Genomic DNA, 27,679 nt, shown 5'->3' with positions numbered 1-27,679 from the left:
GTTTCCTTGATAGCAACACATAGTGAATGATAAAAAAGGAAATTTGATTTGACATCATAAAGATCCTGAAAATCTTTGAAAGATAAAAAATGCCCTCCTTCATCCAAAATATCATTAATGAAACGAATACCCCTTTCATTCCATTTCTTCATATATATTGGAAAATTGCCTATTCTGATTTTATTATTCCATAGAGGATGTGAAGATACATTGACATGACTATTATAATAGATAGTTAAAAAATTACTATAAGCAAAAAACATTTCACTCCAGAAAGTGTTATAGGTCTGTTTTGATAATTCTCGAAAGTAGTGACTACCCATATACGTCATATACAAAATAACATCTTGTTGTTTTGGCAAGGATGACATAAGAAAGCATAGAATGAAATTATCAATTGATCCATTTAAAATTCTCCTTATCCAAGAAATCTTTAATGATTGACAGTGTGAATATATGTCTATCATTTTAACCCCGCCGCTTATGTATGTTTGGGACATTTGAATCCTACAAACTTTGTCCGGTTTTTCCTCCCATATGAATTGGTAAAATCTTGAATTTAAATCTTTTAAAACTTCGTCACTTGGATTCGGAAGAGACATAATGAGGTAATTAAGCTTAGAAACCAACAAGGATTTGACCACAGTTACTCTTCCTAAAACAGTTAGATATCTTTTTAACCATGAAGTCATTTGACTCTTTTATTTCTATAATTTTTTCGTTGTAATTATACTGTACCATCTTCTGCAAATCCGTACAAAAATCAACACCTAGATATCTAAAAAATTCATCAAATACCCATGTTAAATTACGATCAATAAGTATCTTATCTCTTGTGTTTTTGTTTAGCCCTATCCAAATTGCTCGTGTCTTATGAATATTTATTTTTAATCCAGATATCGCAGCGTATTCATCTAAAATATTTAATGCGATATTCAATTCCGAAGCAGTACCGTTTAACGTGAGTAAAGTATCATCCGCATACTGAATCAATTTCAAATTTTGTCCAGATATCCTTATTCCATTAATACACCTTGTATTTCTAAATAAAATTCCAAGAATCTCTGCACACAAGAGGAAAATATAGGGAGATAATGGGTCCCCCTGGCGACAACCTCTTTCGATTCTAAATCTCTGAGTGAGGTGACCATTTACCACAATACAAGACTGAATATTTTCATAGAAGACATTAAACCAATGTATAATCGATGGGCCAAAATTAAAGTATTTTAAAACTTTTATAATGAAGCTGTGAGAAATGGAATCGAAAGCCTTTTCGAAATCGATTAAAAGCAATAAACCTGGGATATCGTTCACATCTGTATATAAAAGCAAATCATAAAGCAGTCGAATATTTTCACCAATAAACCGGCCTTCCATGAAACCTTTTTGGTTCTCATGTATTAAAAGAGGAAGCACCTTTTTGAGTCTATTTGCGATACATGCCGAAGCTATTTTGTATGTAACATTCAATAAAGATATTGGTCTCCAATTTCGAAGATAAAGTCTTTCTTTTTTATTTTTGGGAATAAGAGATATCACACCAAGTTTCTGACTTTGTGACATGCTTCCTGACTTAAAGGCAAAATTTAAGTATCTAAGCAAGAAAAAATTTATATCTATCCAGAAATGTTCAAAAAACTCGACTGTATACCCATCTAGTCCGGGAGATTTACAATTCTTCATATTTGACAATGATTGATATATCTCCTCTATAGTAAGCTCGCCTTCCAAAGATTGAGATAAACAGTCTGTTAACTTGGGTATATCAGCATAATCTAAAGAGGTGTTCAAATCAATATCAATGACCTCGTTCTTTCGATACAATTCTGAATAAAAACGTAAAATCTCGGATTGAAGATTTTCCTGAAGACAAATAGTTTTATTTTCGTTATCAATCAGTCTATTAATTTGTTTGTTCACTGCATTCTTTTTTTCTAAATTTAAGAAGTATTTTGAAGGTTTTTCACCGAATTCCATCCATTTAACTTTTGATCTCATCTTTAGACCCTCTATCTTTTCTTTTCTTATCAAATATAACTGAACTTTCTTGTTTTCCAACATCTCAATATATTTATTTGTATCATGTCCATTCAACATACCAATTTCTAAGGCTACAATTTCCTTTTCTAAATCATTTTCTAAATTATGCATTCTTTTCTTTTTATTCACAGAATATGAAATCGTCTCACCCCTTATTAAAGTCAATAAGGTGTCAAAAAATAATTGGTCATTAATCATAAATTTACAATTCTCGTAATTATCATGCATGAAGTTTATATCACCGTCAGGTTTTACAATATAAGTTTCAACTGTTTCTGCAATTAGCTGTCTTATTCTATATGTATAATCATCGTCTTTCAATAAGGAGTTATTAAATTTCCAATAACCGGGACCGATTTTGTCACGATTCAGACATAATGATAAGTTTACCCATGAATGATCTGATCTGTAACCAGGTACTACCTCGGTATTGTCAACTACTGACATTAATTCTTTTGATACTAAAAAGAAATCTAATCTGGCAGCCTTGTAAGGTGTAGGCTGACGCCATGTAAATACTCTATCACTGCCATGCAATTCCCTCCATGGGTCAATCAATTCTAAGTTAATCTTCATCTCGTCAACCCTTTGTTTCGCTTTGGGATTATTTAGTCGAATATAATTGTGTGCATCCTTTTCAAAATCCTGAACTAAATTCCAATCACCACATATGATCGTAACGGGTTGTTGAAATCCAATATTAATTTCTCATGTGTGCATAAAAGTCAACCCTTCCGTGTTAGGACCATACAGTGAAATCAAATGTGAAATCACTATTAATTCTGTAATTTTCATATAACTTCATATCTATATCACATACTTCATCGCAACATTCATGACATTTTTCAGTTCTTATTACCTTCACTGGTACTTCATCACGAAATATAATCACTACACCTCTTGCGTTTGATGTTTTGTTACTAAAAAAACAATTGTTTCCCCAAAATCTTTTTATATCATCTTCTTTATCAGTGTTAAAATGTGTATCTTGTAAACAGCATATATGATAATTTTTTGATTTAATTAATTCAAAGACATCTCTTCTCTTCACTGAATTGCCTAAACCTCGGCAGTTCATTGAGACAATCTTTATACTACCCTTCATGAAACTGTTTATTATAAAAACCAACAAATCCTGTGGAGTTTATACTTTCTTTAAAAACAGAACACATTATTACTACAATAATAAACAAGCTACAAATACAAAAATTGTTTCCACTTCTCCTGAACAATAACAAAATACATATATGATTCAAGATAAGATAAGATGGCCTGTTCAGTCGTGGTTCTAGCCTAGACTTATAGGCTTGAGACAAATAACCAAAAAATACAAATGAGACAAAACACATAGTGATCCTGGTGTAATTACACACAGTGCTCACTATTAAAAACATTCAGATAGAGGACTGATCTTTACTCCCCAAAAAAATAGAGAGCAGGAGGATTTTTACTTTCTCATTTTAAAAAGATATGTTTAGCCATACTAATATCATAAGTATTGAAATAAAACATTAACCGTCTTCTTGGTCATGATAATTAGAAAAAAAAAACAGTTTGATATTCTGTTAATGTGTCGATAATACTCATAATCTGCCTTTATATTTATCTCACTCCATTTGGTTTCCTCGATTATTTTTTTGACACGTTTTATCTTTTAGAATGATTCTATTGTAAGTCTGTCACGCGGAGTGTTTTCAACGGTCCCGGTCCATCTTTGGCACCTTCCTTGTACTTAATTACTCTGGGAATGGAGTTAGGTATGAACGCAAACTTTCCTTCTTCTCTTAACTTCTTCACTCTTATCATCAACTTTCTGTGCTCCTCGCGTGTCTCCGGATGTACATCATCGCTAATTCCTATTTTCTTATCTTTTATGCGGACATCCTTCAGCGCTGCACTCCTTTTCAGAATCTTTTCTCGATCGTTGAATCTCAGTAGCTTCACGTGAATGGGACGGGGGCGTGCCGTTGCCACGGTTGCATCTCTTTGTCTAGATCTTCCACCCGGCGTTCTATGTGCTCTTTCGACCTCTACGTTGGAAACATTCATATGCGTATCGAAGAATTCCTTGACGAAATGCGAGCAGTCATGCACGTCACCTTCGACTCCCTCCGGAATTCCATGGAGTACGACGTTATTCCTCTTACTCCGATTCACGAGATCAACAACATTCCGCTTCAACTCATTTGCATATTTCACATCCGCTTTCATATCCTTCATTTCTTCAACTTGCCGTTTCAAATCCATAACTTCTGTTTCAATGAACTCAAAACCCTGCTCTAAATCTATGATCCTTGTATCCAATGCTTCTACTTTCCTTTCAATGTTGACAACTTTCTCAGAAATAATATCAACTTTCTTGTACAAATTTTCCAGACCAGATACTTTGTTCAAAATTTCTCGTAAGAGTTGGTCAGTAGAGTTTGGATTCGAATCACGTACCTCTGCCATGTCCGTGTTGGTATCAGAGCTGGGTGTGGCGCCTCTCTCACGAACTGTCGTCTTAAAAATCCTGTTTTCTCCTCTTTGTTCGTCCTCTGGAGAAGGAGATCTCAGCCGTTTAAGAGAAAACATCGTAATTACTAGCAAATCACTACCTTGTTGACCGAGGATGTGTATTTCAGGCTAAAAAACGGATTTTTTTTCTCCTGATTGGTTGATTGGTTGAAAATCATGTTGCGCATGATCTTTATAGTTGCAATCAATCACAATTGGATTTTCAACCAATCAACAGCACGCATTTGGGACCTGCGATTGATTTTTTGACTTGCGTTCAAACGCAACTCTTTCTTCTAAGAAACAGGACCCTGATCAAGAACCAAATATTTTCCTCCAAGAATGTTTCTGGTGTTGCACTGATGCCACTCCTCACAGATAATCCTCCCCTCCTTTTTGGTGATTTTTTTTGTTTTCCGGGAGATATGATGCACCAAAACGATTCACAAGATGATGGAATAGAGAATTTGATCAGAAGTCTAGGTTTAAATCTTTTACTTGGTGTACTTGTTTGAATAAAATTAATAAAAAGAGATTGGTAAAATTGCAGCATGAGTGCACTTGTATTTATTTATTTACCGAAATTCACAATAAAAACATACAAAGGAACATATAAAAGCAAGATATATAAAAAAAAATTTCAAGTAAGAACAGATATATACAAACAAACAACAATATCAAATAGACATGTGAAATCGGAAGGACACCCGGGTGATATGGGGTGATATCCAAGGATATCATGGGGCGATATCCAAGGATACTGAATGCATGGTGCATACATGTATCAAAATGATTTCACTTACTTTTTCTGATGTCTTCAATTTTAGCCATGTGCTTTGTTAAACTTGCCCCTGTAATGGAAAAAAAATACAGAAAGACAATTACATTTTATGTACATGTACTAATATATTAATAGTATTACAATTCTCAATTTTTGTTAGTACTGAAAATTCACTTAATTTCCTTTTGCATGTTACATACACACTTATTATTACCCTAGGATTGCTGATGACTATACTGCCGTACTTTGGCAAAAGGAAGCAAGTTACAAAAGTATAATTTGTTGTAAGTGAGCAATGTGTGTTCATTTACTTAGGCGTCAATGCAATTTAACAGCATATTTTCTTCAATGTCTCCATATTCTTCCCAAAATTTTGCCTGAACGTACAACATACAAAGGGTGTTTCAGAAACAGCAAACTCAAATTTGACTGATGTGTCACTTGCTTCCTTTTGTCAAAGTTGGGCAGTATATCACATAACCTTGGAGTTCAAACAAAGGACAGGCAAGAACCTTGTAATGGGCCAGATCCCCTAAATCCCTCAAATTATTCCTTCTGATATGAGGTTCATGAAAAAAGTGCAACATTCTAACTTGTACACTACCTATTCTTTTTTAATAGATGGTCAGACCAACAATTTACCCTTCAAATGTACAAGGCAAGCTTGATTGACAATCAAAATTCTTTCTTAGAGCTACTACAGTTCACTTTTAATAATTGGATTTTGTTTTATTCTAAATAATATTTACCGAAGTGTTAAGAGCAGAATTTCAGATAAAGACAGATTGTAATACACCAGCATCAAAAAAGCTGGAGAACACTGTAAATGAGTAGTATGCCAACAATGTGATGAGGAGGAACAAGAGGCAGACGAAGGAGGGCGAGGGACAGAGAAGGATACTGATGGAGATGGTGGCGATGTAGGGATGGTCATGATGGCAAATTGCTGATTTTTTTGTCCAATCCCATTTGGTCCACCTTGGTCAAGTTCTTGTCCAACATCATTCTGTCAAATAGCAGTTTGTCCATCAACAATTTATCAAATGACCAAATGGTACTGATCATTTTCATCAACCATTAGGTGGTTTCAGACCGCCTCAAAGTTCGCCAGTTCCAGGTAGTCTCTGATCGGGAAATTTACCCCGATCAGAAAATACCAGGTATTTTGGTAATGTGAAAGCAAACTACGCATAATTTCCCCGAAAGAAAATACCCGCTAAATAGTAGGTACTTGGCGAAATTACGAGAACTTTCGTGGGGATTTCCAAGGTCGCAGGTATTTTGGCGATGTGAAAGCAAATTACGGGAACTTTTATCCCAGCGTGTCGTTGGGCGCGGCGGCGTGGGTGGCTGCTGGGCTAGTGATTTTGAATCTCCCGCCTTGCCTGCTTATCAGACCACACTGCGCATGCTCGTAACTTCGGGAACTTATCCCGAAGGATGTGTTTCGGGGCGGTGTGAATGCAGGAATAATTAACGGGTATTTTTTAGCCTTAAAAAGTTCTCGTAATTTAACGGGGATTCTTGTGATCGAGGCGGTTTGAAACCACCTATTGTGTCCAGTAGCAATTTGGTGATTTTGGTCTGTGACCATTTCAACATTTGACCCTCTGGTCTAAACCTACATGTATAAGGTCCTATTAATATTTTTACTACGTTTAGATCTCATAATCCACATAGCTCAAGGAAAAACTTAGAGAGGTCTTGGTAAATCCCCCCCCCCCCCCATTTTCCCAAAACTTAATGAACTGGGGAAAAGGGCACTTGAAAATATCAAAAGGATCAACTGGATACTGGATCAAAGGATATACTGGATTGCAACAAATTTAGGCGGGTATAATACATAGCTATAAAAAATGAATAATATAGTTAAAATGGCTATGTCAAAGCTGCAAACTTTTATTCTATCCAATAACCAATATTCCGTCAAATTTTCAGTTTTCCTAAAATCATTTGCTCCTTAGTCTTATTCATGGTCACTTGTTCAAACACTTGAAGAAAACAATTAATTAGACATGGTTCTTTCCAAGCCATTCATGATATTTAAAGCAAGAATGTGTCTCATTGCAACTAGTTAGAATATGTATGGTGTTGTCGAGCTTATTCAATGCTCTGGTGGTAGCAGTAGTCTCCTCAGTAAATACAAGCAAACCTATAAATAGATCAGCAATATTTCAATCAATTCTATTTACATAGAGCTCTATATTATTATATCTATAAACACTAACTTCTTTTTTATCAAGCTTAGGTCCAACATTACACTAGGGCTGGGACTAAAACCCGGGTACCCGGTCCCGCCCGTAAGCGTCGGGTACCCGGGTAGAAAAATCAATACCCGATACCCGAAAATTGCTCACCAGTATAACGTACATTTGATTTGTATTGCGTAGTGTAAGACATTATTGTAAACTCATCACAAAAGTACACAAGTCTCATTTTGAATCTCACCAATTACCCTCGAAATATCCATAAATATACTAGTTTTTCAAGTGATGATGATGTGACTAAGATCGTTCAATCGTCGCCATGTTTCTTTTGCAGCGCAGTGACGTCATCCAGCCACTGCGACGCAAGCCAATTTATGAATGAAAATATAGTAAGCATGCGCATTGCAAGCCTCAGCCCCACGCAGTATTCTGTCAAAACAAGTCTGCAATACTCTGTCACCTCGTACCAAAATCGACCTAGAATTCCACTTTCCTTTATTTCATATGAATTATGAAAGGTATTCTCAGAGGATCTGTTTTCTCACCGATACCACGCAAGTAAGCAAATTTTATTACTTCTTGCTTTTCCGTCAAAATCTTACGAAGTAGAGTCGATGTTGCATCGTGTTTGTGAGTTTGTAGAATCTATCGCTACGTGAACAAAGTCAATTGATTTCCAGGTTTCGGAGCATACGAGGCGCAAGCCAATCACGTTCTTGATACCATTTTTAGTTCATCATAAACCGAAAATGGTAACACGATCGTGATTGGCTGGCGCATTTGACGCTCCGAAACCCGGAAATCAATTGACTTTGTTCACGTAGCGATAGATTCTACAAACTCACGAACACGATGTAATATCGACGCTATACTTCGTAAGATTTTGACGGAAAATCAAGAAGTAATAAAAATTTGCTTACCTGTGCGGTATCGGTGAGAAAACAGATCCTCTGAGAATACCTTTTATAATTCATATAAAATATAGAAAAGTGGAATTCTAGGTCGATTTTGGTACGAGGTGACAGAGTATTGCAGACTTGTTTCGATAGAATACTGCGTGGCGCACGGGAGGCTTGCAATGCGCATGCCTACTATATTTTCATTCATAAATTGGCTTGCATCGCATTGGCTTGATGACGTCACCTATGGGGTTTTTCCACCAGTCATATTTCGAGCGACATGATTTTCGGGTACCCGCCCGAAAATTACCACGGGTACCCGAAAAGAAAAAAACCCGAAAGTCCCAGGCCTACATTACACACATAAAATATGAAAACATTAATTTTTAAAATGTGAGTGCTCATAAGCTAATATTAGACCTAGGCCTACATAATTATATATAGAGCAGGGGGTGTCAGAGATGCCAAGTTCAAAAAAATGTAATGCGTGAGATTTTCATGACTCGACGTCTCTGAGCGCGCGCGGCCAGTACTTACACTCGTACGTTGCGAAAAGGTGCGCGCGCAACGCGCGCGCGCATGAGATATGGGCATAGAGATCCATCTCTATGGATATGGGCTTCAAAACCATACGATGCACGCACGCTATTCATCGTATCACGTACTAGCTGTGCGCTGACTGCACTTTTGATTTGTCTCGTGTGCCGGGCTAGACGCGAAGGCGGTCAGCCAGTCGTATAATCTGGCGAATAATGCTACTTTTTCTCTTTTTTTCTGTTGGGTACCGATATGCGTGAGAAAAATGGGTGCCATGCGTGAGATCGTGAGACGGACCCTGAATGCGTGAGTCTCACGCACAATGCGTGAGACTTGGTAGCTCTGGGGTGTTTCACAAAGATTTAAGTATGACTTGAGTCGCACTTAAATGCCGACGCATACAAGATATGCAACGCGCGATCTTATTGATAGATACGCATTAGTGCGCGTCCTCTTGAGACGATCTGACCAATGCGGTCAAGCCTTTCATACCGTACGCAACCCGTATTTAAGTGCGACTCTAAGTTATACTTAAATCTTTGTGAAACACCCCCCAGGAGAAATTAAAAATTGGAGAATAAAATATATGGCCTAGTTCATTTTGCTTGGGTGATGTCAAAGAAGGAAGTAACATTGATCAGGACAGATCTCTTACCCCAAATTAAAATTTAACAGTGTTCATTTATAATATAGGCCTACTCAGTTGTGTGTCTGGACTCTGGACAATCAATATTAAACCACCATTGGGAAAAATCAGTGGGAAAAGCTCCATCAATTTTTACTATACCAGGTACCCAATTTGTTGCGTGTCCGGACAATCAATTTAAACAGTCATTTGGAAAAATTAACACGCAAGGTTTCACCAATTTTTCTTGTACAAAATGTCAGGCAATATTATAGAGAACAAAATAGACAATGACTACAACTATTGAATTCATATTTTTAGTGTACATGAGTGCGCATTTTGCAATTGAAATTGCATGCGCATTGGAGTGGTGCGTAGCTTTAGGATCCCCGACCATACTGTAGGTCTCATCCAAATACTGGTACAAAAAAGAAGTATCTAGACACCTAACCCCCATCCTACATGTATATATAAACTGTTATTTAAGCAATATTATTAAAAAAAAACAAAACTGAAGAAAACAGAGACAAGAGATTCAACATGTTTAATGGCATCTAGGTGCCATGAGCCTAATTACATCAGGAGGGCTCAAGATATTCGTTCGACCCAACCCATTCAAATTTTTTTCAATTTGATGTTGCTGATTGACAAAACTGTATGAATATGATTCAAAATCTAACACTGATTCTAGAAATGGTAACTACTGAACTTCCTTCGACCAAATTGAGAAGATAAAAAAAGTGACTTGGAACTATTTTTTTTGACTGGCGGACTAATTAGGGCTATTTTACTGTTTGAGTCGATAAATTTGATCCATTCATAGTTATCTTCATAAATGGCAATTTATTTTTTAAATGAGCTGGCTACGCTACCCTTTCCTGGTCAGATATGGAATGCCAGATATATATCCTATCCAATGGTAGTAAACATTCCACCCTCTAATTTCACATTTATTTTTTATGAATTTTTCAAAAGTGCCATTTTAACACACAAGTCTATGGGGAATGTTTTACGCGCGTGACACCTAGTCTAATTAGCATCATTGAAGGAGTGGTTAGAACTCAGAATTAGATCTACATCTAGTCTATGGTAGGGGGTCCTAAAGTTACGCATCACTCATGGCGAGATGTGCACTGTGTGTGGACCTGACTGCACAGTGACGAATGATTCCCATTTAATTTTTAATCACTATTAAAATGTAGAGAAAACCACCAACTGTTTGGATTTTTTGTTAGTCTATAATATTCACTTTAATTTTATATTCTTCTATAATAATATGAACATATTTTAGAAATTTGAGGTACAAGAAATACTATTTCTTTGCAGTTTGCATGATTTATATTGAGGACATAGCTTTAGGACCCCTTCTACATAGCCAGTAGGCTCCTAAAGATTCACCTGACTTTTAATCTAGGATCTCCCTGGCTACTTTACATCAGGTGAAGAAATCAAGAGGATTTCGGAAAACATGGCAATATAAAATTGTCTTATCTTTGTGAGGACGAACCCTATTTTATCTCTGACACGCCCAATATTTCATCATCAACCAATCATTTAGCTTGTTAAATGCTTAGGTCAACCAAAAGAAGTGTCTCTTCTGAAAAATAATGAAGCGCATTATTGAAAGGAGGCGTAATTTCCTTCCACCCCAAACGCTTATGCTTGTGCGCTTCTGTGCTAAAAATACATGTGGCTCTTCTCCATTGGCGGCGGAAGCCAAAAATTTTGGGAGGGGACAACCAAAGATTTTTTGACAAGCAAAAAAAAAAAAGGTTCTCAACCCAAAAATTTTAGGGGGGACGTAGGAAAATAAATTGACAAGCAAAAAAAAAAAAAAAAAAAGGTCATCAACAACAAATTTAGGGGGGGACACGTCCCCCCCGCTTCTGCCGCCTATGCTCTTCTCAAAGATATATTTTCTCTGAAAAGATTCATCGTCTCGAACACCAATTTTGAATTGCTGAAAAGTCTACTAATCCATCGTTATGTCTTTGGAATGTCTCCTTTTGTAAAACATGATGTTCTTGCAGGATGCAGCAAGAAATAATTATTGCACACGGACAAATATCGCATGCGACAATAAGTTACAATAGCCCCCTACCTCTTGTAAATTTTTCTTGTGTTTTGCAATGAAGTTAACCTCGTTCGTAGGATGAGTGACAGAACGCAAAGATAAGATCATTTTCAGAATACCTTTTATCTCGATATGTTATCTTGCGCAAAGCCAAAGGGATATCTATACGCCGTTTTTAACTTTACGCATAATTCTACTCTAGCTCTGACATCATACATCATACGCGCTCAGCGAAAGTAAATTACAAGAAAATTTACAAGCAAAGATACAATAATTTTCGGAATACAGATTTTATTGTAACTCTAAAGATACAGGAATATTTCTCTTACGACAATTTTCAGAAAAGGCCCCGGCCCAGGTTGTGTGTCCAGATGATCAATTTTTAATTTCAAAAAGATATTTGATTTGGAAGAATTTACACGCGAAGTTTCATCAAGTTTTAGTATGGTAGTGGATCATATTACCGAAAACTATTCATGAATTTGATATCAAACACATTATTCCAATAAAATTCACCAAACTTTCACCATAAATACAAAAATACCTACAAAATATAAATATGCAGAAATTTTGCCGAAATTGTTTTTTCATTTTTACAACATCAGCTTCCAATCGGACCTCTCTTCGCAAGTTAAATATTTTGGTCACTTGAAAAAGGTATCGTATAAATACTGAACGAGTGTTTTTTGTATGGGAAAATTTGGGAAAACAACAAAGTCACTGATGTCTGAGCTATTTTGACCATATTTTATTGTTTTGAGGATATAAAGACTTCGAAATTGTTTTTTTGATCATTTTTCTATTCAAGTTCCCTTTGGAAGGATGTTGCAAATGCCAAAGCTTTGAGCGAATTTGATTATTTTCTGACGCAGGCATAGGCATAGCCTATGATGTCATAGCCTATGTGCGCGTTCGGTAAAGTACTTAATACAAACAATCATTCACTATAGAAACTGTTAGAAAATATTATAGAGAACAAAATAGAAGATGATTACAACAATTAAATTCTTAGTTTTAGTGTAATCGAAGGACAAAAAAGAAGGCTTCAAAAAAGTGTCCGGACTCCAGACCCCCCATCATACTACAGCACACACTCAGAAATCCCACCCGGCTACACCCCCACCAATTTGATTAGGAATCCCGTAGGAGTGGGAGAGAGACGTTTCTTACCCGTGTCAATTACCGACTTCACATCTTTGTACCTCGGGTTTTCTGGCACTTTCCTGTTGAGAATCTGCAATAGAAACAACAAAATGTAGGAAAAAAAATCAAGTTAAAAAATAAATGCGAAATCAGGCATTCTGGCTCAACAAATTTATATTTTATATACTTACATCGACCCTTGTTCCAGGCCTTGAGGTTCTCCCGTGGGCAGACATGTTGGCTTGACAACATAAAACGAATCTGGCGATAGCGCTAGCGCTGGTGCTCGCCCGCGGCATGCACCAATCAATAATTCGAATCCCTATCCCAAAGGTGCTGAGCTGAGCCGACCTGACTGTACACTACAGTAAGAGGTCAAACAGTAGCACCAATTGATTTTTTCAACTGGCAAATCTCGATCTCTAGTCTTATTCTACTTTTTTTTCACCCAAAAATAGCAGTGGTGAGTAAAGCAAGTTCAGAAGTTTGGAAAATGTGTTTTATTTTTCAGATGGAAACAGCTTATTGCACCATTGAAATTTGAAAATAAGTGTATGCCCATTATCTGATTATGGTGGGATCATTATACAGAGGGTGCCAGTCTGTGCATGGGGATATTTCTTAATAAAAGCTGTGAGTGTGCAGATTATAATGTAAGGAGCGAGCAACTTACCCATTTTTGTATAAAATACAATTTGTGATATATTTTGGCATAAACTGGAAAATAACACTCGTATTTCACGGTAAGATTTTCACCTCTTTTCCTTTCCTTTTCATTTTTCCCCCGTCTTCCGGCTTCTGCCCATGGGGGGCACCCCTAATTTACATTTTAAATATTTAAAATTTGAAATGTAAAAATGCCATTTAAACATAGATGTGCCTCTCTTTTTTCTTTTTTTTTTGCTTGTCAATTTTTACCTGGTACAAAATACCCTTAATTTGTGGTTGAAAACTTTTCTTTCTTTTTTTTGTCAAAATTTTCCTCCAAAAAATTTCCCCCCCCACTTTTGGAAAAGCCTGGATCCGCCCCTGTGAACAGAGTACACGTACATATATATAGCATGGATATGATTGTCAGTTTGTCTCTATATTTCCTGAAAACATATTAAAGCATACCCTTTTATTAAAAAAATATAGGCATCTATATACCTACCATGTACCCAAATGGTTTTTAAGTAATAGACAGGAATGACTCGATCATTACAAAGTCCTTTACCTTTACCCGAGATTCTGGAAGAGTGATGTGAATCGTAGCAGTCAGGCTTTCAGTTCTGTGCCATTTTCATCCTGTCAATTTGTTTATCAAATGATAGGTCCAGGGGCGATAGAGCGAAGTTCAATGGGCGGGGGATGCACAGGGAAAAACCGGCATGCTCCTTTTCTTTTGAAAAGGGCACTATCTTAAAACAAAGAAAATAATGACTTATCCACAGTGGCAATATAGGGCAAACATTTTGAGGGGGCTCTATGTTCTATATGTCATATCACCTGAATTTATAAGAAGCTGTGAGCCAGCAAAAATTTGGACAATTTTTCTTGTGTAAAAAAGGGGCACTTTTTCAGTGCTTCAAAAATGGGGGGGCACTTTGCCCCCCCCCTCGGATTACCTCCCCTGGATAGGCGAATGCACTTGTTATCATTTTCAATGCCTCATATTCTTCAAGTATGCTTGTCCCCCTTTTATTTTACTATCAAGAATGAAAGGAATTCAAAAGTTCTGATATTTTTCCACCACACCCATTTGCAGTGAAACTGGAATCAACATAGTCAGCAGAAAAGAATAAAGACTTTTCTTCTTATCATATAGCCTTAAAGGGGAAGTTCACCCTAAAGAAAACTTTGTTGTGAAAATAGCAGAAAAAATAGTAAAAAATATTGGTGAAGGTTTGAGGAAAATCCGTTAAAGAGTAAGAAAGTTATTAGAGTTCAAAATTTTGGATTTGTGACGTCATAAACGAGCAGCTGCCCCATGTGTTATGTAATAGAAAATGTATGAATTTCAAATTTTGTATGGTTCCTGATGACTTAATTTTGTTTTCTTTTCATGATCGGGTATGAAATGATTTGTCTATTGATATACAAAAGTTACAGTGAAAACCATTTTCAATTTTCTGAGAAAATGACATTTCATTGATATTTTACCATTCGCTATGTAGGAATGCTGCTCGCATATGACGTCACAAATCAAATAATTGAAATTCTAATAACTTTTTAATTATTTGATGAATTTTTCTCAAACCTTCGGCAATATTTTTTATTATTTTTTCTGCTATTTTTACAATAAACTTTTTGTCAGGGTGAACTTCCCCTTTAAGATCTTTTCCTCCATTGCAGGTTGTTAACAGGTTCTGTATTAACGTGTCATAGATGTATACCATCAGCCAATCAAATCCACAAATTTCAGTAGCTACTACAAATTTGTGGTTATTAAAACAAGTTTTATGAAATGGACCCCTGCAGATACTGCGCAAAGTGACAGCGCTGTGTATTGTTATATTTTCAGTTCCTCTTATCAGATAGGCCTAGTGGATCAAAAGGTCGGAATCAGATGTTTTCACTATGGGCAGAACATCAATTCTCATCATCTCGGCCCTAGTTGCTGGATTGGCTGTTTTCCACAACTATCCAGCCCCAGAGCTCTCTCCACAGCTCAAAGAATGGCAGGACACAGGAAAATTCTTCAAATTTAACGGTCACAACATCTTCTACAAAGGTGCATGAATTGAGAATTACACCCTATAAATTAATACTGGCCCATGCCTTAAATTTGTTATAAACTGGTGAGGAAGAGGTAGAGAGATATATATAGGACATCAAAAATTTGAGCACATTTAATATGGCATTAAATTTCAGACTATATATAGAAATATATATATAGTCATGGAGTAATAAAGGCACTCCTCCAGAGTCCAGTACCAAGTGGCAATTCGATTGGAAAGGTTGTAGATAATGACAGTGTTAATTATGCACCTTGGATTTGCAATTCTGATGCACCATATGGCATATGTGTTCTGAATGCTTCTTTGTCGACTTCATTGTACCTGAGGCAAGGATCTTATTTGAGTCACTAAAAGCTGATAATTTGAAAAACTCTTCAATGAAATCTAAATCTTTTTTAAAAAGCTGAATTGAATGTTTGAACTGCACATTTGTCTTATGTATACAGATGAAGGAAGCAAAGAAAATGAGGACGTCTTGGTCATTTTTCATGGTTTTCCAACATGTGGACGTGACTTTCATAAGGTATTTAAGCTCTATATGTAAACCTTCTAAATGTGCATGCCATGGCAGTATTATTATAATAAACATTTTTCTGCATTAGAAAAGTAAGAGAAAAAATGGAGCACTCTTGCGGAAGAATTATAGGGAAATCTTTAGGATTTTGTTTTTAGTAAAGTAGAATTAATAATTTATTTCTCTAACAAGCACATGTCTCATGAATTTTGGGGAGCGATCCCCCTATAAAGGCAATTATCCTTTATTCAATTGCCAAGATCTTTATAGATCTTTGGTCAGTGTTGATCTTTTGCTTGGATTGTCAGTGTACTGGATGTATGTTATGGATGTTTATATTTAATAGCATATATTCTATGGCTGTATCTACATATTTTCATTAACATTTTTAACTTTCATGTGATTACAGATTTGGGATGGTTTGACTACCCAGTTTGGTCGTGTTATAATGCCAGATTTCCTTGGGTACGGCTTCAGTGATAAACCAGTAAGTGCAATTCTGAAGGCTGCTTACATATTTTGATTGGCAACATGTGTGATATGAAATCACATAATGATTTCCTATGAAAGAAATTGTCGTTAAAAGGAAAGTGAAAATTCTTTAATTTGTTGTTTTTAATACTAGTATTATATTTTTTAATGTTATTATAATAGTAATGATTAATATTATTATTTATCATCATCTTTGTTTTTATTATTATGTATTTTTCCAATATGTTAGACTTAAAGTGTTAGACATTTATCATTCATCAATTTCTGAAAGAGATTTTAAACTTGTGCAATGTTTATATTATTGAAATAGACATCGCCCTATTATACTTTTGGCACCTGTAAACACAAGACATTTTTTTTATTATTTCAATCTTTTCTGGTAGAGTAATAATAATAATACAAAACATGTAGGGGAAGGCGGGGTAAGTTGAGCATAGGGGCAAGTTGAGCCACCAGCCCCAGGCCAATAATGAATGAGTCAGACATTATGGTGCTGTCATGTATTGATGACCCATAGCATAACCCCTAACCCTACCACATTGTTTTCAACTTTGAAACAAAAAGTAGTTTTTTAGAGGGAAAAGTATGAATTTCAGCCAAAAAAGTAAAAAAGAGTGTGAAATAGATAAGTGTTTTATACACACACACTTTTTTAAATATAGTAAAGACATGATAACAACATTGTTAGTCCAGGTATGGATCTTCATTCTTGTCATAGTCTTTTATATGATGGATGCATAATAAATGTGTGGATACAAAATTATCGCACTAAGTTTGGACTGGGGTAAGTTGAGCCAAACAGCATGGGGCAAGTTGAGCCATGGTAATTCTTATGGTAATGTATCTTAAAAAACAAACAAACCATAAAAATCGATTGAAATGCAGCCTGAAAGGAGCAAATTTACATGACTGCTCTTTTCCTTTTAAAGGGTGTTAGTATTTATAGAGAATTAGCAAGTGAAAAGACTTTACGACGAAATTGACATGCTGGTTCTCCCCCATACATTTTGTACGTAGTTTTTGTGGCTCAACTTACCCCAGACGGTGGCACAACTTACCCCATATATGGGGCAAGTTGAGCCATTTGACATCGGTTTTTTCAAAGGTCACGATGACTTTCAGTGTGGGGGTAGAAAGTTATATGTAGGTGAAAAACATTTCCCAAGAATCAAATTTCAAGGCAAGGTACTTATTTCGACAAGATTATTAATCATATCAATTCTAACATGCAAAATGCAAAAAGTGTCACAACTTACCCCGCCTTCCCCTATTATGCATTGAATGTGGGAATTTCTAAACTCGTTCTCTGTTTTTAAGAGAGCGGTGTTGGCTCAGTCGGTAACGCGTCTGCCCGTCGAACCAAATTAAAGATCGTGGGTTCGAGTCCACCCCGGGCGGATGACTGAAGCCAGTGCGTTGTGTGTAAATGTCTCTCCCATGTTTCATAGATGCAGGCTATGTTACAATGGAAAACACTCCGTCCCTCAGATAGGACGTTAAATGTAGGCCCCTTGAAGAGGAGAGTCACCACCTTTGGACGTTAAGAATCCACTGCATTATTCGTATAAGAGTAGGGGAAACCCCGGTGTAGTAGTCCACCTGCATCCCCCCCCCAATCAGTTATATCGGGAAGAGAGACCTGCGGGTCATAGTGATTCAGTTTACTTTTCGCCTCCCAGGCACAGATGACGCCAAACAAATGATAATAATAATAATTACCGGTAAGTTAAAAATTTGGTAACAAATTGTATAGTTTTAATGAGAAAAGAAAATATTGAGGGAGCATTTCATTTTGTTATAAGCTACTAAACTCATTGCATCTGATTTAATAGCTAAAAGCAAGCAAAAGAGTCAGTGAAAATCACTGAAAAACAGTTCATTAAAAGCTTCCCTGAAGGTTTGGCCCTGTACGGTATCTGAAGTTCTATATGATTTTCTTTACAGGCAGACCATTATTACAGTTTGTTTGACAAAGCTGACATGATAGAGGCTCTTTTAGCAACGTTGGATGTTTCCAAGATTCATATCCTGGCTCATGATATGGGTAGTACTGTTGCTCAGGAACTCATACACAGGTATAAACTCTTAAATGTTTTGTCTTTTTCCCCTTTTTCTCCTCTTTAAAGGTCAAGTCCACCACAGAAAAATGTTGATTTGAATCAATAGAGAAAAATCAGACAAACACAATGCTGAAAATTTCATCAAAATCGGATGTAAAATAAGAAAGTTATGACATTTCAAAGTTTCACTTATTTTTAACAAATAGTTATATGAACGAGCCAGTTACATCCAAATGAGAGAGTCGATGATGTCACTCACTCACTATTTCTTTTGTTTTTTATTGTTTGAATTATACAATATTTCAATTTTTACGAATTTGACGATTAGGACCTCCTTGCCTGAAGCACAAAATGTTAAAATAATGCAATTCCACATGTTCAGGGAGGAATAAAACTTCATTTCACATGACAATGATGAGAAAATCAAAATATTTCAGATAATAAGATAAAAAGAAATAGGGAGTGAGTGATGTCATCAGTTCCTCATTTGCATACCGACCGAGATGTGCATATAACTGTTTTGTGAAATGAAGTGAAACTTTAAAATGCCATAACTTTCGTATTTTACATCCGATTTTGATGAAATTTTCAGTGTTACAGTATGCTTGTTAGATTTTTCTCTTTTTATTCAAATCAAGTTTTTGTTGGGGTGGACTTGTCCTTTAACTATTTTGCTCCCTTCCTCCTTTGTTATTCATGTACACATTATGATTTCTTCTCTAATATTACCTATCAGAATTAATGCTTTACCTGCTTGCGTTGCTGTGTTACATAACATCAGTTCCTCAGTCTACATCAATTAGTGTTTTTTGTTCATGCTGAAATAATGATATTTATTTCTACTTTTACTTTTAAAGGCAAAACAAGGTATCTAATATTGGATCTAGTACCAACAATAAACTTGAAATCATCAGTGTGTGTCTATCAAATGGAGGCGAGTATGATGTAATTTCTGAACTGATACTTTTACCTTGATTAAGAAACAATATTCATTACAATTTTTTAGATGTAAAATTTTTAAATTTTAACTGGTCTTTTTCTCTTCATGTAATGCTTTTATGTATATAATGTTAAATTTTATTGGAAAAATTTATAGTAAATCAGAAATATGCAGACTCATAGAATTCAAACCTAACTCTGTAACATTCTTCATATTCTCACACATCCAATGATTAAATGAAACTAATATCATGTATTTGTTATTGTGTCCAGTACTGCTAGAATATCATGCACACAGTTGTTTGTTGTTGGTTTTGTTGCAGAAAACTTTGATAAGTGATATTACTATTAGAATACTTTATTCTTTTAGGTATTATACCAGAGACCATTCAACAACGGCTGATGCAAAAGGTTGGTACCAGTTTTCTAGCATCAAGTTTGATTGATATACAAATCATAAATTAGATTGGAAATGTTTGGATTTTACTGTTTTTTTTACATGTACATTGATCCCACCGCTGCCACCATGTAAAATTGAACAAAGCAGAGGATGTGTTATTTTTTGTCTAACATTCCTTGGCTAGGAATAGGGTTTAAATTCAATATGGAAACATGCATTACATGTCCTAATGATAAGAGCACACCTTAGCATATTTAGCATATGATTACTGCTGTACTTTGCTCAAACATGGATGGATGCTGGCATAGCCTTATGAAGCTCACTTACACCAGCTTTAGAAAGAATAGTGCAAAGCATTAAATTAGGTGGCAAATTTGTGAGATTTCTGGTTCACCCAGGGGGATGAGACCCTCTTTCATAGGCTACAGTACAAAACAGGAAAATTGAGCCCCCCCCTGCCAAATCGGCACTAATGACCGTTATTAAATAGGAAGCCAACTGTACGTTTGCAAAGATGGTACTAATCATATTTCATAATGAAATGCTGCCGGCTTCTATGAGTGGCTGTGATAATTTCTTCTGCTGTTAAATTGATTTAAAATTTATAATTTTACAGATTCTTTTGAAGCCATACTTGGGAGCACTGGCACCATACTTGAACAATAGATTTCTATTCAAGAAAGGGTAAGGTCAATACATTTAATTGAGATGGTGCATGATGACAAGCTAGTCAATGCACTTGTACATCCATCCTATAAATTCACTCAGTGCATCTCATGCCATCAGTTAATAAATGCTGGATTATTGAAAAGAATATATTGCTTTCCTGGAAGTTGTTGAATAATCAATAGGGAAATAGTTGTCTAATTTATCTAATCATTTCCCTTTTTTCACGTGTAAAGGAAATAAAGTTGCCTATGAAATGTCATTCCTTGATATCTGTATTCAATAGAGACTTGTGTTGTGATATTCATATTTTAACCAAGCACCTTCGGAGATAGTCCAACAAATGGGGAGAATCATCTTGGGTTATTCCATTTTCTATTATTTAATCCATACTGAATCATGAATATTGTAATATTCAGAATCAGTAAAATATTGTAGATGGTCCAAATGAAATTTCAACTTGATATAAGAACCAGGGTTTTAAAAAATGGTTAAGTTATGAGTGGATCTACTTATAGTCCAATGTTCCCTCATTGTATCGTTCGACTCTGGATGATAAAATGTTTATTCTTTGAAATCAAGAATATGGCACGCTTATAGGTATGGCATGCATTTAGGGAATCAATTCAATATATATTTCTCTTCCACTAAACTATTTCACTCAAACAAAATTATAATTCACTTTAAAAATATATTCTACTTTATCAAAAGAATATATTTCACTTAAAAATAAATGTTTAACTTTTCAAAGAATGTATATTTCACTTTCAAGAAATATATTCCACATTTTCAAAAAGAAAATATAGTTCACTTTTCACAAAAAATATATTTCACTTTTCAAAAAAATATATTTCACTTTAAAAAAATATATATCTTACTCTTCAAAAAAATATGTTTCTAAAATTTTGTGACTGCAGCTTTGGAGAGGTTTTTGGAAAACTGACACAACCTACAGATGAGGAATTCTCCAACCACTGGGCATTGATCAGACATAATGATGGCAATCGTATTCCCCACCTGTGAGTGTTATTATTTTTGAGACACCAGCAGGGTCCCGTAACACAAAGATTAACAATTAATCATACGCTTGATATCCATGATTGATTGTACATTGTAGTCAATGCAATCAATCGTAGAAAAATGTTCTACGATCATTGCTAAGCTTTGTGTTACGGGCCCCATCATGGCTAAACCTGTGTGGTCTACCAATGATGGAGGCCTAATTTGCATAGGGCCAATCATCACTTTGTGTTTGTCTAGTGATAAATGGTCCAATCCCAACTTTTTCTATCTATTTATTCAGGCATTTGTTCTATTACAACTTGGCTTTATCTGATTTGCACATTACTGGAAGAAAAATTGTAAATAGGATTTTATGTGGGATAAGAACTAAAGCAATGACCAAATGACATTTCACTGCATTTCCAGAATACCACAGAAATGGCTACAATATCTACCTGGTAATAAAAAAAAACAGATCACAAAGTATTTTACATATAGATCTAGGCCCTATATGCTTTCTAAAGATTCTTATGGAATTAAAATATATTTCTACTGTATCGATGTTGATATTGATATACATGGATGATTTAAAGTTCTATATTTTTTCCCTAATTGTTTTTAAAGTCTGTTATTAACAAAAAAGCCAATTATATAATAAGACGTGTGAACCGAAACTGAATATTGAAGATCTCAAGTTTTCATATGCTCTTTGAAATAGACTGCATAGGCATGGCTTGAAGAAAATTTCAGGTTTTGTAGTACAATATCCTTCTCTTTTTTTTGCATTATAATCTTTGTGATTTGAATTTATTTATGGCAGTTTGATAAACTATCTACGAGAGAGGTATATCAACAGAGATCGATGGGTGCATGCTCTTTCCGATACTGCTATCCCATGTAAGTATGCATGACCTCATATGCAGGGCTTTTGATATTTACAATCTGCCTGATATGTGGGATTGGCTGCTACTAGATTTTAATATAAGATTGTGATAAGATTGGATATGAAGTTTGACATTGCAAATTTTACTGAGGTCCAGAATGGTTATTTGAATATGTTTTTTTCTATGAGGGCTTACATGCCTCTGGGCAATATTACTGAATTTTTACTTTTGTGAGCTCTGGCCCATGGAAAAACCTCTTACACTCTCTTTTTTTTTTCACTTCTACTTATCTATATTCAATTATTCAATTTCAAATTGTATTTTTTTACTTACATTGTACAATTTTTGTAGGTTTTTATGGCCAAATGAATAATATTGATAAAATAATAATAAGAGAATCCCACTGAATCTTCAAGAGAACGATGAATGTATGATTACAAATATTTAGAAAATATTTTGAACAAATTTGCATTTGAGATGTCGGCATTACTGACTTTCCATAGTTGTGGTTGATCGGAATCAATCGTAACTTTTTGTAAGACAGGGCCCAGATGTTCAATGATTACCTGCCTTTTTGCCGTTGTCTTAATTAGATAGGCCATCACTCGACAATATCAATATTCGTATTTATAAAGCAAAACGTCCTATCACTATTTTTTTTCGAAAATCTATCATTGAGCAGTCATGCGCTGAATGTTAAGATACTCAGCTTATAACATAATTCCTAGTGAAACCTTAAGTACTTGTTTTAATTACACCTCAATGCTTTTCTTTAGTACCTTGAGTTGATCTCTATGTATTATGTCTCATTGCAGGGAAAATAATGTCTTGATTGGAGTACTATATTTGTTCTTTGATACAAAATATGTTTTATCTTATTTCCAGATTTGCCATCTACAGTTATATTTTATCATAATGTTTTTATACTAATATTCTGCCATGATTATCTTACATTTTTTCCATTCCATTCAAAGTTTTAAAAAATCATTAAAAAAATTCAATTTCTATTAAAAATACTTGTTGTGATATAAAGATAGCATTTTTGCCTTAATTTTTTCTTCATTTTTCACCTCCAGTGCACATCATCTTTGGTCCATCAGATCCTGTAAACCCCAAGGATCCTTTCCTCAGTACTTACAAGTATGTTTGTTGTTGTTGTTTTTGTTTATGTCATGAGTGCTTTCAGTTATGTATCGTATTGCTTACTTATACTTAACCTAATCATCTGTATCTATTTATTTATTATATGTTCAAACAAAATTGTAGTCTTTTTATCTTTTTGCCAATGTGTCCTTTATTTCTATGTTAATTTTTTTGTAACAACTTCATGTTGCATGGGACAGATGAAATGACTTCAGCTTGCTATTCCGTAACAACAATAACAATAATCAGAGGATCTTGTGAATACCATCAACTTGAGTTTCGTTAATATGTCAATATAATGAATATTTATAACTAGTGTTATCAAATTGCATTTGATAGCAGTTGATACATGTATTTTTAGTTAAATTCACATGCATTAGTTACTGTCTGTATAATATAAAAAAAAATTAATTCTTATTACTCATTGTGTCATTTGTTTGGGTTTGTTTTACAGGAAACTAGTCCCCAACTCCGGTGTGAGTGAGTTAGAGCCTCACATAAGTCATTACCCTCAACTAGAAGCTCCCAAGGAATACCTTCAAGCATACCTTCAGTTCTTCAAGTCGTTAAAGAAGTCATAATGGACAATCGGTTTGTATCGCTTGGTCTACAAGGAGATGGTCTAATTCTTAGATAGTCTAACGCCTTCATGGCTATTAAACCAACTTGGTCTACCGTCAGATTGCTCTAATTACTTTTTGGTCCAATCATCACTTGGTCTCATACTCAATTGGTCTAATACTCTTGTGGTCTAACTGGCATTGAATCCAATGCACAGATGGTCTCATTGCCACTTTGGTTTAATTGTAATCATTTCTTTATTTCAAAGAAAAGCAGAATACAAATAAACAAAGTGAAACAATGAAGAGTAACAATCGAAACCAGGTCCATGAACCTATACTGGTTCAAGGCAGGTTTTAATTCTTATTATTTTGTATGCTGTCAAATAAAAATTTGGTTCATAAACAACTCAACTAATCATATAGACTAAGTGGACAAAAGCGGGTAAAGCCTGAATGGAAATAAGATAAAGTATTAAATGGGCTAAATCGCAATTAGACCAAATGTTTAGTAGAACTGCATGGTTGTAGATGAACTAGGACTAGGCCTTGTGGGATGAGACCAAAAGAAAAGTAGACTAAGTGTTTAAACCAGATGACAATTTACCTATAAAAGTGGCCACATGTTATAGTTTATCCAATAATTTTTTATACAGAGCCCCATAATCAAACAAAAAACAGACAAAGAAAAGGAGAAAAATGATAATTGACACACATTTTGCCTATTTTTAGTACATCGATATTTCTTTTTTGTCCGGTTGTAAAAATAATGAATAAACATAACTGCTAAAATCCTTGTATTGAAAGTGTCAAGAAACCTCAATCATAGTTTTCACTTGCTGTAAAATGTGGACTTGTAAATTCCACAAGTATATATATATATATACATTATTATAAAACGGGTTCAAGGATGTAGCCAATGGTGAGTGCGTATTCAAGTCACGTGTTCATGCTTTAATTGTGCGCAACCTTCCAGTCGTGCATTTTTCGTGCAGCACTGTGCATTTTTTGTGCAGCACTGTGCATATTTTGTGCAGCATTAGTTCCAATAGCACGTAAAAACTGATACGCGTTCAGTAAGGCTGGCTAGGATTTTGATGCGCTTACTTAGGCGCGCATAGTAGATACGCCTGTGATGTCATAATTGACAGTCTTGTGATCTCTTTGTCTGTGCGATCGTACACAAGTTGGAGGGATTTGAACAAGATTTCCATGAAAAATTCATTTTGCCGACCCGTTTTATAAAACAATTAATGCACATTTTAAGATTCGTGATGTTAGTGACGATGCGAGCAACTCTCGGGCATTCACAATATTATGCAAAAGCACTCGGCGCAAGCGCCTCTAGCTTTCGCATAATTGTAAATACCCTCAAATGTGCTGCATCGTCATAACACACTCATAAATGTGCATTAATTGTATAATAATCAAGTGATCATTAATTTTAATGACACTGGTATATAATGAGTGCATTGATAATATAAAGAATGCATCATTGTAATATTTTGTGGTATATTCTATTCATTGCCTATCAGAATTGACCTGGATAATCCTATTTTTAAAATCATTGTAAATTCAAAATTAATGTTAATACAAATGTGTATTTGATAAAATCTTGCAAGCCCAAAAAGCTAGTTGGAATTTCATAAAATACACATCTGATTTTAGCAAGGCTCAGAATGTCTGATTGTAATATGAAGTCTTTCAAAGAAATCAGTATTATGTAATTGTAATATTTTTATTGATAATGTTTTGTAAATTCTCTGCAAACTGCAGATTTGTGACATTCCAAGGATGTGGGATAAAATGTACTTGTGACTGTAAGTCAAGCAGATTGTTTATTTGTGATATTAATTTGTGAGTGTGTACATGTTATTCACAAGCATTGATACAAAAATTCAAAGAATTAGAACAAAGAATGTGCTGAATTGATAATCCAGCTGTATGTTAAAATTAATTGTGCCAAAGATAAATATATACTTTATATATGTTAAAATTGAATTCAAGCCTCTTCCTATTTTTTCTTGCTTTTGCTGTCTATTGACTGGTTGATTCACATCAAATACAAAAATCTCTCTCTCACACACACACACATGCGAGCACTCCCATTAATACACACATACATACACTGGCTCCTTTGAACTTGAAGACCCTTTTTTTTGCTTGTCAAATTGTGGTTATTTTTTGCTTTTCAATTTTTTTGGCAGACGAATTTGCCCCCCCCCCCTGTTGAGAATCCTAGGTACGCCACTGACTGGCCCGTATTCTGAAGTCAGGTTTAACTTAGACCATGGTCTAACTCTGCTAAAATTATGGGAAGCCGAAAGTGTATTTTTTTTTATAAAGTTGTATGTATGTTTACTGTGCTCTTTCCTGATTCACCAATGGTGAAGAAAATCATCTATTTATACTTCCTAGACAATTATGAATGATTTGAAAGCCGAATGAGCTAAATTCTGATATCTCTACTGTTAGTGATTTATGTTACAGTTGGCTATCCATACTTAAACCACAACTTTAAACCTGAGTTTAAGTTAAACCCAACTTCAGAATACGAGCCACTGTGTCTACAGCAAAACAAAAAATCTCAATTGGGCCCGTATTCTAAACTTGCTTAACTTTAAACTCTGGTCTAAAGTTGTGATTTAAAGGTCAAGTCCACCTCAGAAAAATGTTGATTTGAATCAATAGAGAAAAATCAGACAAGCACAATGTTGAAAATTTCATCAAAATCGGATGTAAAATAAGAAAGTTATGACATTTCAAAGTTTTGCTTATTTTTAACAAAATGGTTATATGAACGAGCCAGTTACATCCAAATGAGAGAGTCGATGATGTCACTCACTCACTATTTCTTTTGTTTTTTATTGTTTGAATTATACAATATTTCCATTTTTACGAATTTGATGATTAGGACCTCCTTGCCTGAAGCACAAAATGTTAAAATAATGGAATTCCACGTGTTCAGGGAGGAATGAAACTTCATTTCACATGACAATGACGAGAAAATCAAAATATTTCATATTTCATATAATAAAATACAAAAGAAATTGTGAGTGAGTGATGTCATCAGTTCCCTCATTTGCATACCGACCGAGATGTGCATATAACTGTTTTGTGAAATGAAGCGAAACTTTAAAATGTCATAACTTTCTTATTTTACATCCGATTTTGATGAAATTTTCAGTGTTATGCTTGTTGAATTTTTCTCTTTTTATTCAAATCAAGTTTTTGTTGGGGTGGCTTGTCATTTAACTATGGGTACCTAATTATATCAAATACATGTATCTGTACAGATTCAAGGATCTGTCAACTCATTTGACACCCAAATCATTCACAACTTTCTAGCAAAAATATCTGAAAGAAATTCCCTCATTGCCAAAGTGTAGAGAAACAAAATAGTAAACATTAGAAACGTATGATGTAAACAAAATTATGACATTTTCGGCTTCCCATAATACTAGCACAGAGTTTATAGACCATGGTTTGAATTA

At 34.9% G+C, this 27,679-nt stretch overlaps 2 protein-coding genes across 2 annotated transcripts in view; one reads left to right on the top strand and one right to left on the bottom strand.

The window, feature by feature from the left end:
* Positions 1-13,105, bottom strand: part of LOC121411739 (centrosomal protein of 41 kDa-like) — a 38,372-nt gene extending 25,267 nt beyond the window's left edge. The window contains exons 1-3 of the mRNA XM_041604575.1: positions 12,997-13,105; positions 12,833-12,896; positions 5,343-5,390 (exon numbers count right to left, since the gene is read on the bottom strand). Of these exons, the coding sequence (XP_041460509.1) occupies positions 5,343-5,390; positions 12,833-12,896; positions 12,997-13,104 (220 nt within the window). The 5' untranslated portion in view covers position 13,105. The remainder of the gene's footprint in view (positions 1-5,342; positions 5,391-12,832; positions 12,897-12,996) is intronic.
* Positions 13,106-13,120: 15 nt separating this feature from the next.
* On the top strand, positions 13,121-24,423 carry LOC121411740 (mesoderm-specific transcript homolog protein-like). The gene is made up of 12 exons (XM_041604577.1): positions 13,121-13,268; positions 15,309-15,518; positions 15,972-16,048; positions 16,449-16,526; positions 18,476-18,606; positions 19,449-19,525; positions 19,901-19,941; positions 20,547-20,614; positions 21,514-21,615; positions 22,419-22,495; positions 23,559-23,622; positions 24,080-24,423. Exons 2-12 carry the CDS (start codon positions 15,365-15,367, stop codon positions 24,204-24,206), a joined length of 996 nt encoding a protein of 331 aa, XP_041460511.1. The 5' UTR covers positions 13,121-13,268; positions 15,309-15,364; the 3' UTR covers positions 24,207-24,423.
* Positions 24,424-27,679: the final 3,256 nt, after the last annotated feature.

This window comes from Lytechinus variegatus, chromosome 3 (assembly GCF_018143015.1).
Source record: "Lytechinus variegatus isolate NC3 chromosome 3, Lvar_3.0, whole genome shotgun sequence".
NCBI lineage: Eukaryota > Metazoa > Echinodermata > Echinoidea > Temnopleuroida > Toxopneustidae > Lytechinus > Lytechinus variegatus.
The sequence above is the reverse complement of the archived record's forward strand: the minus strand, read 5'-3'. Positions and strand labels throughout refer to the sequence as shown.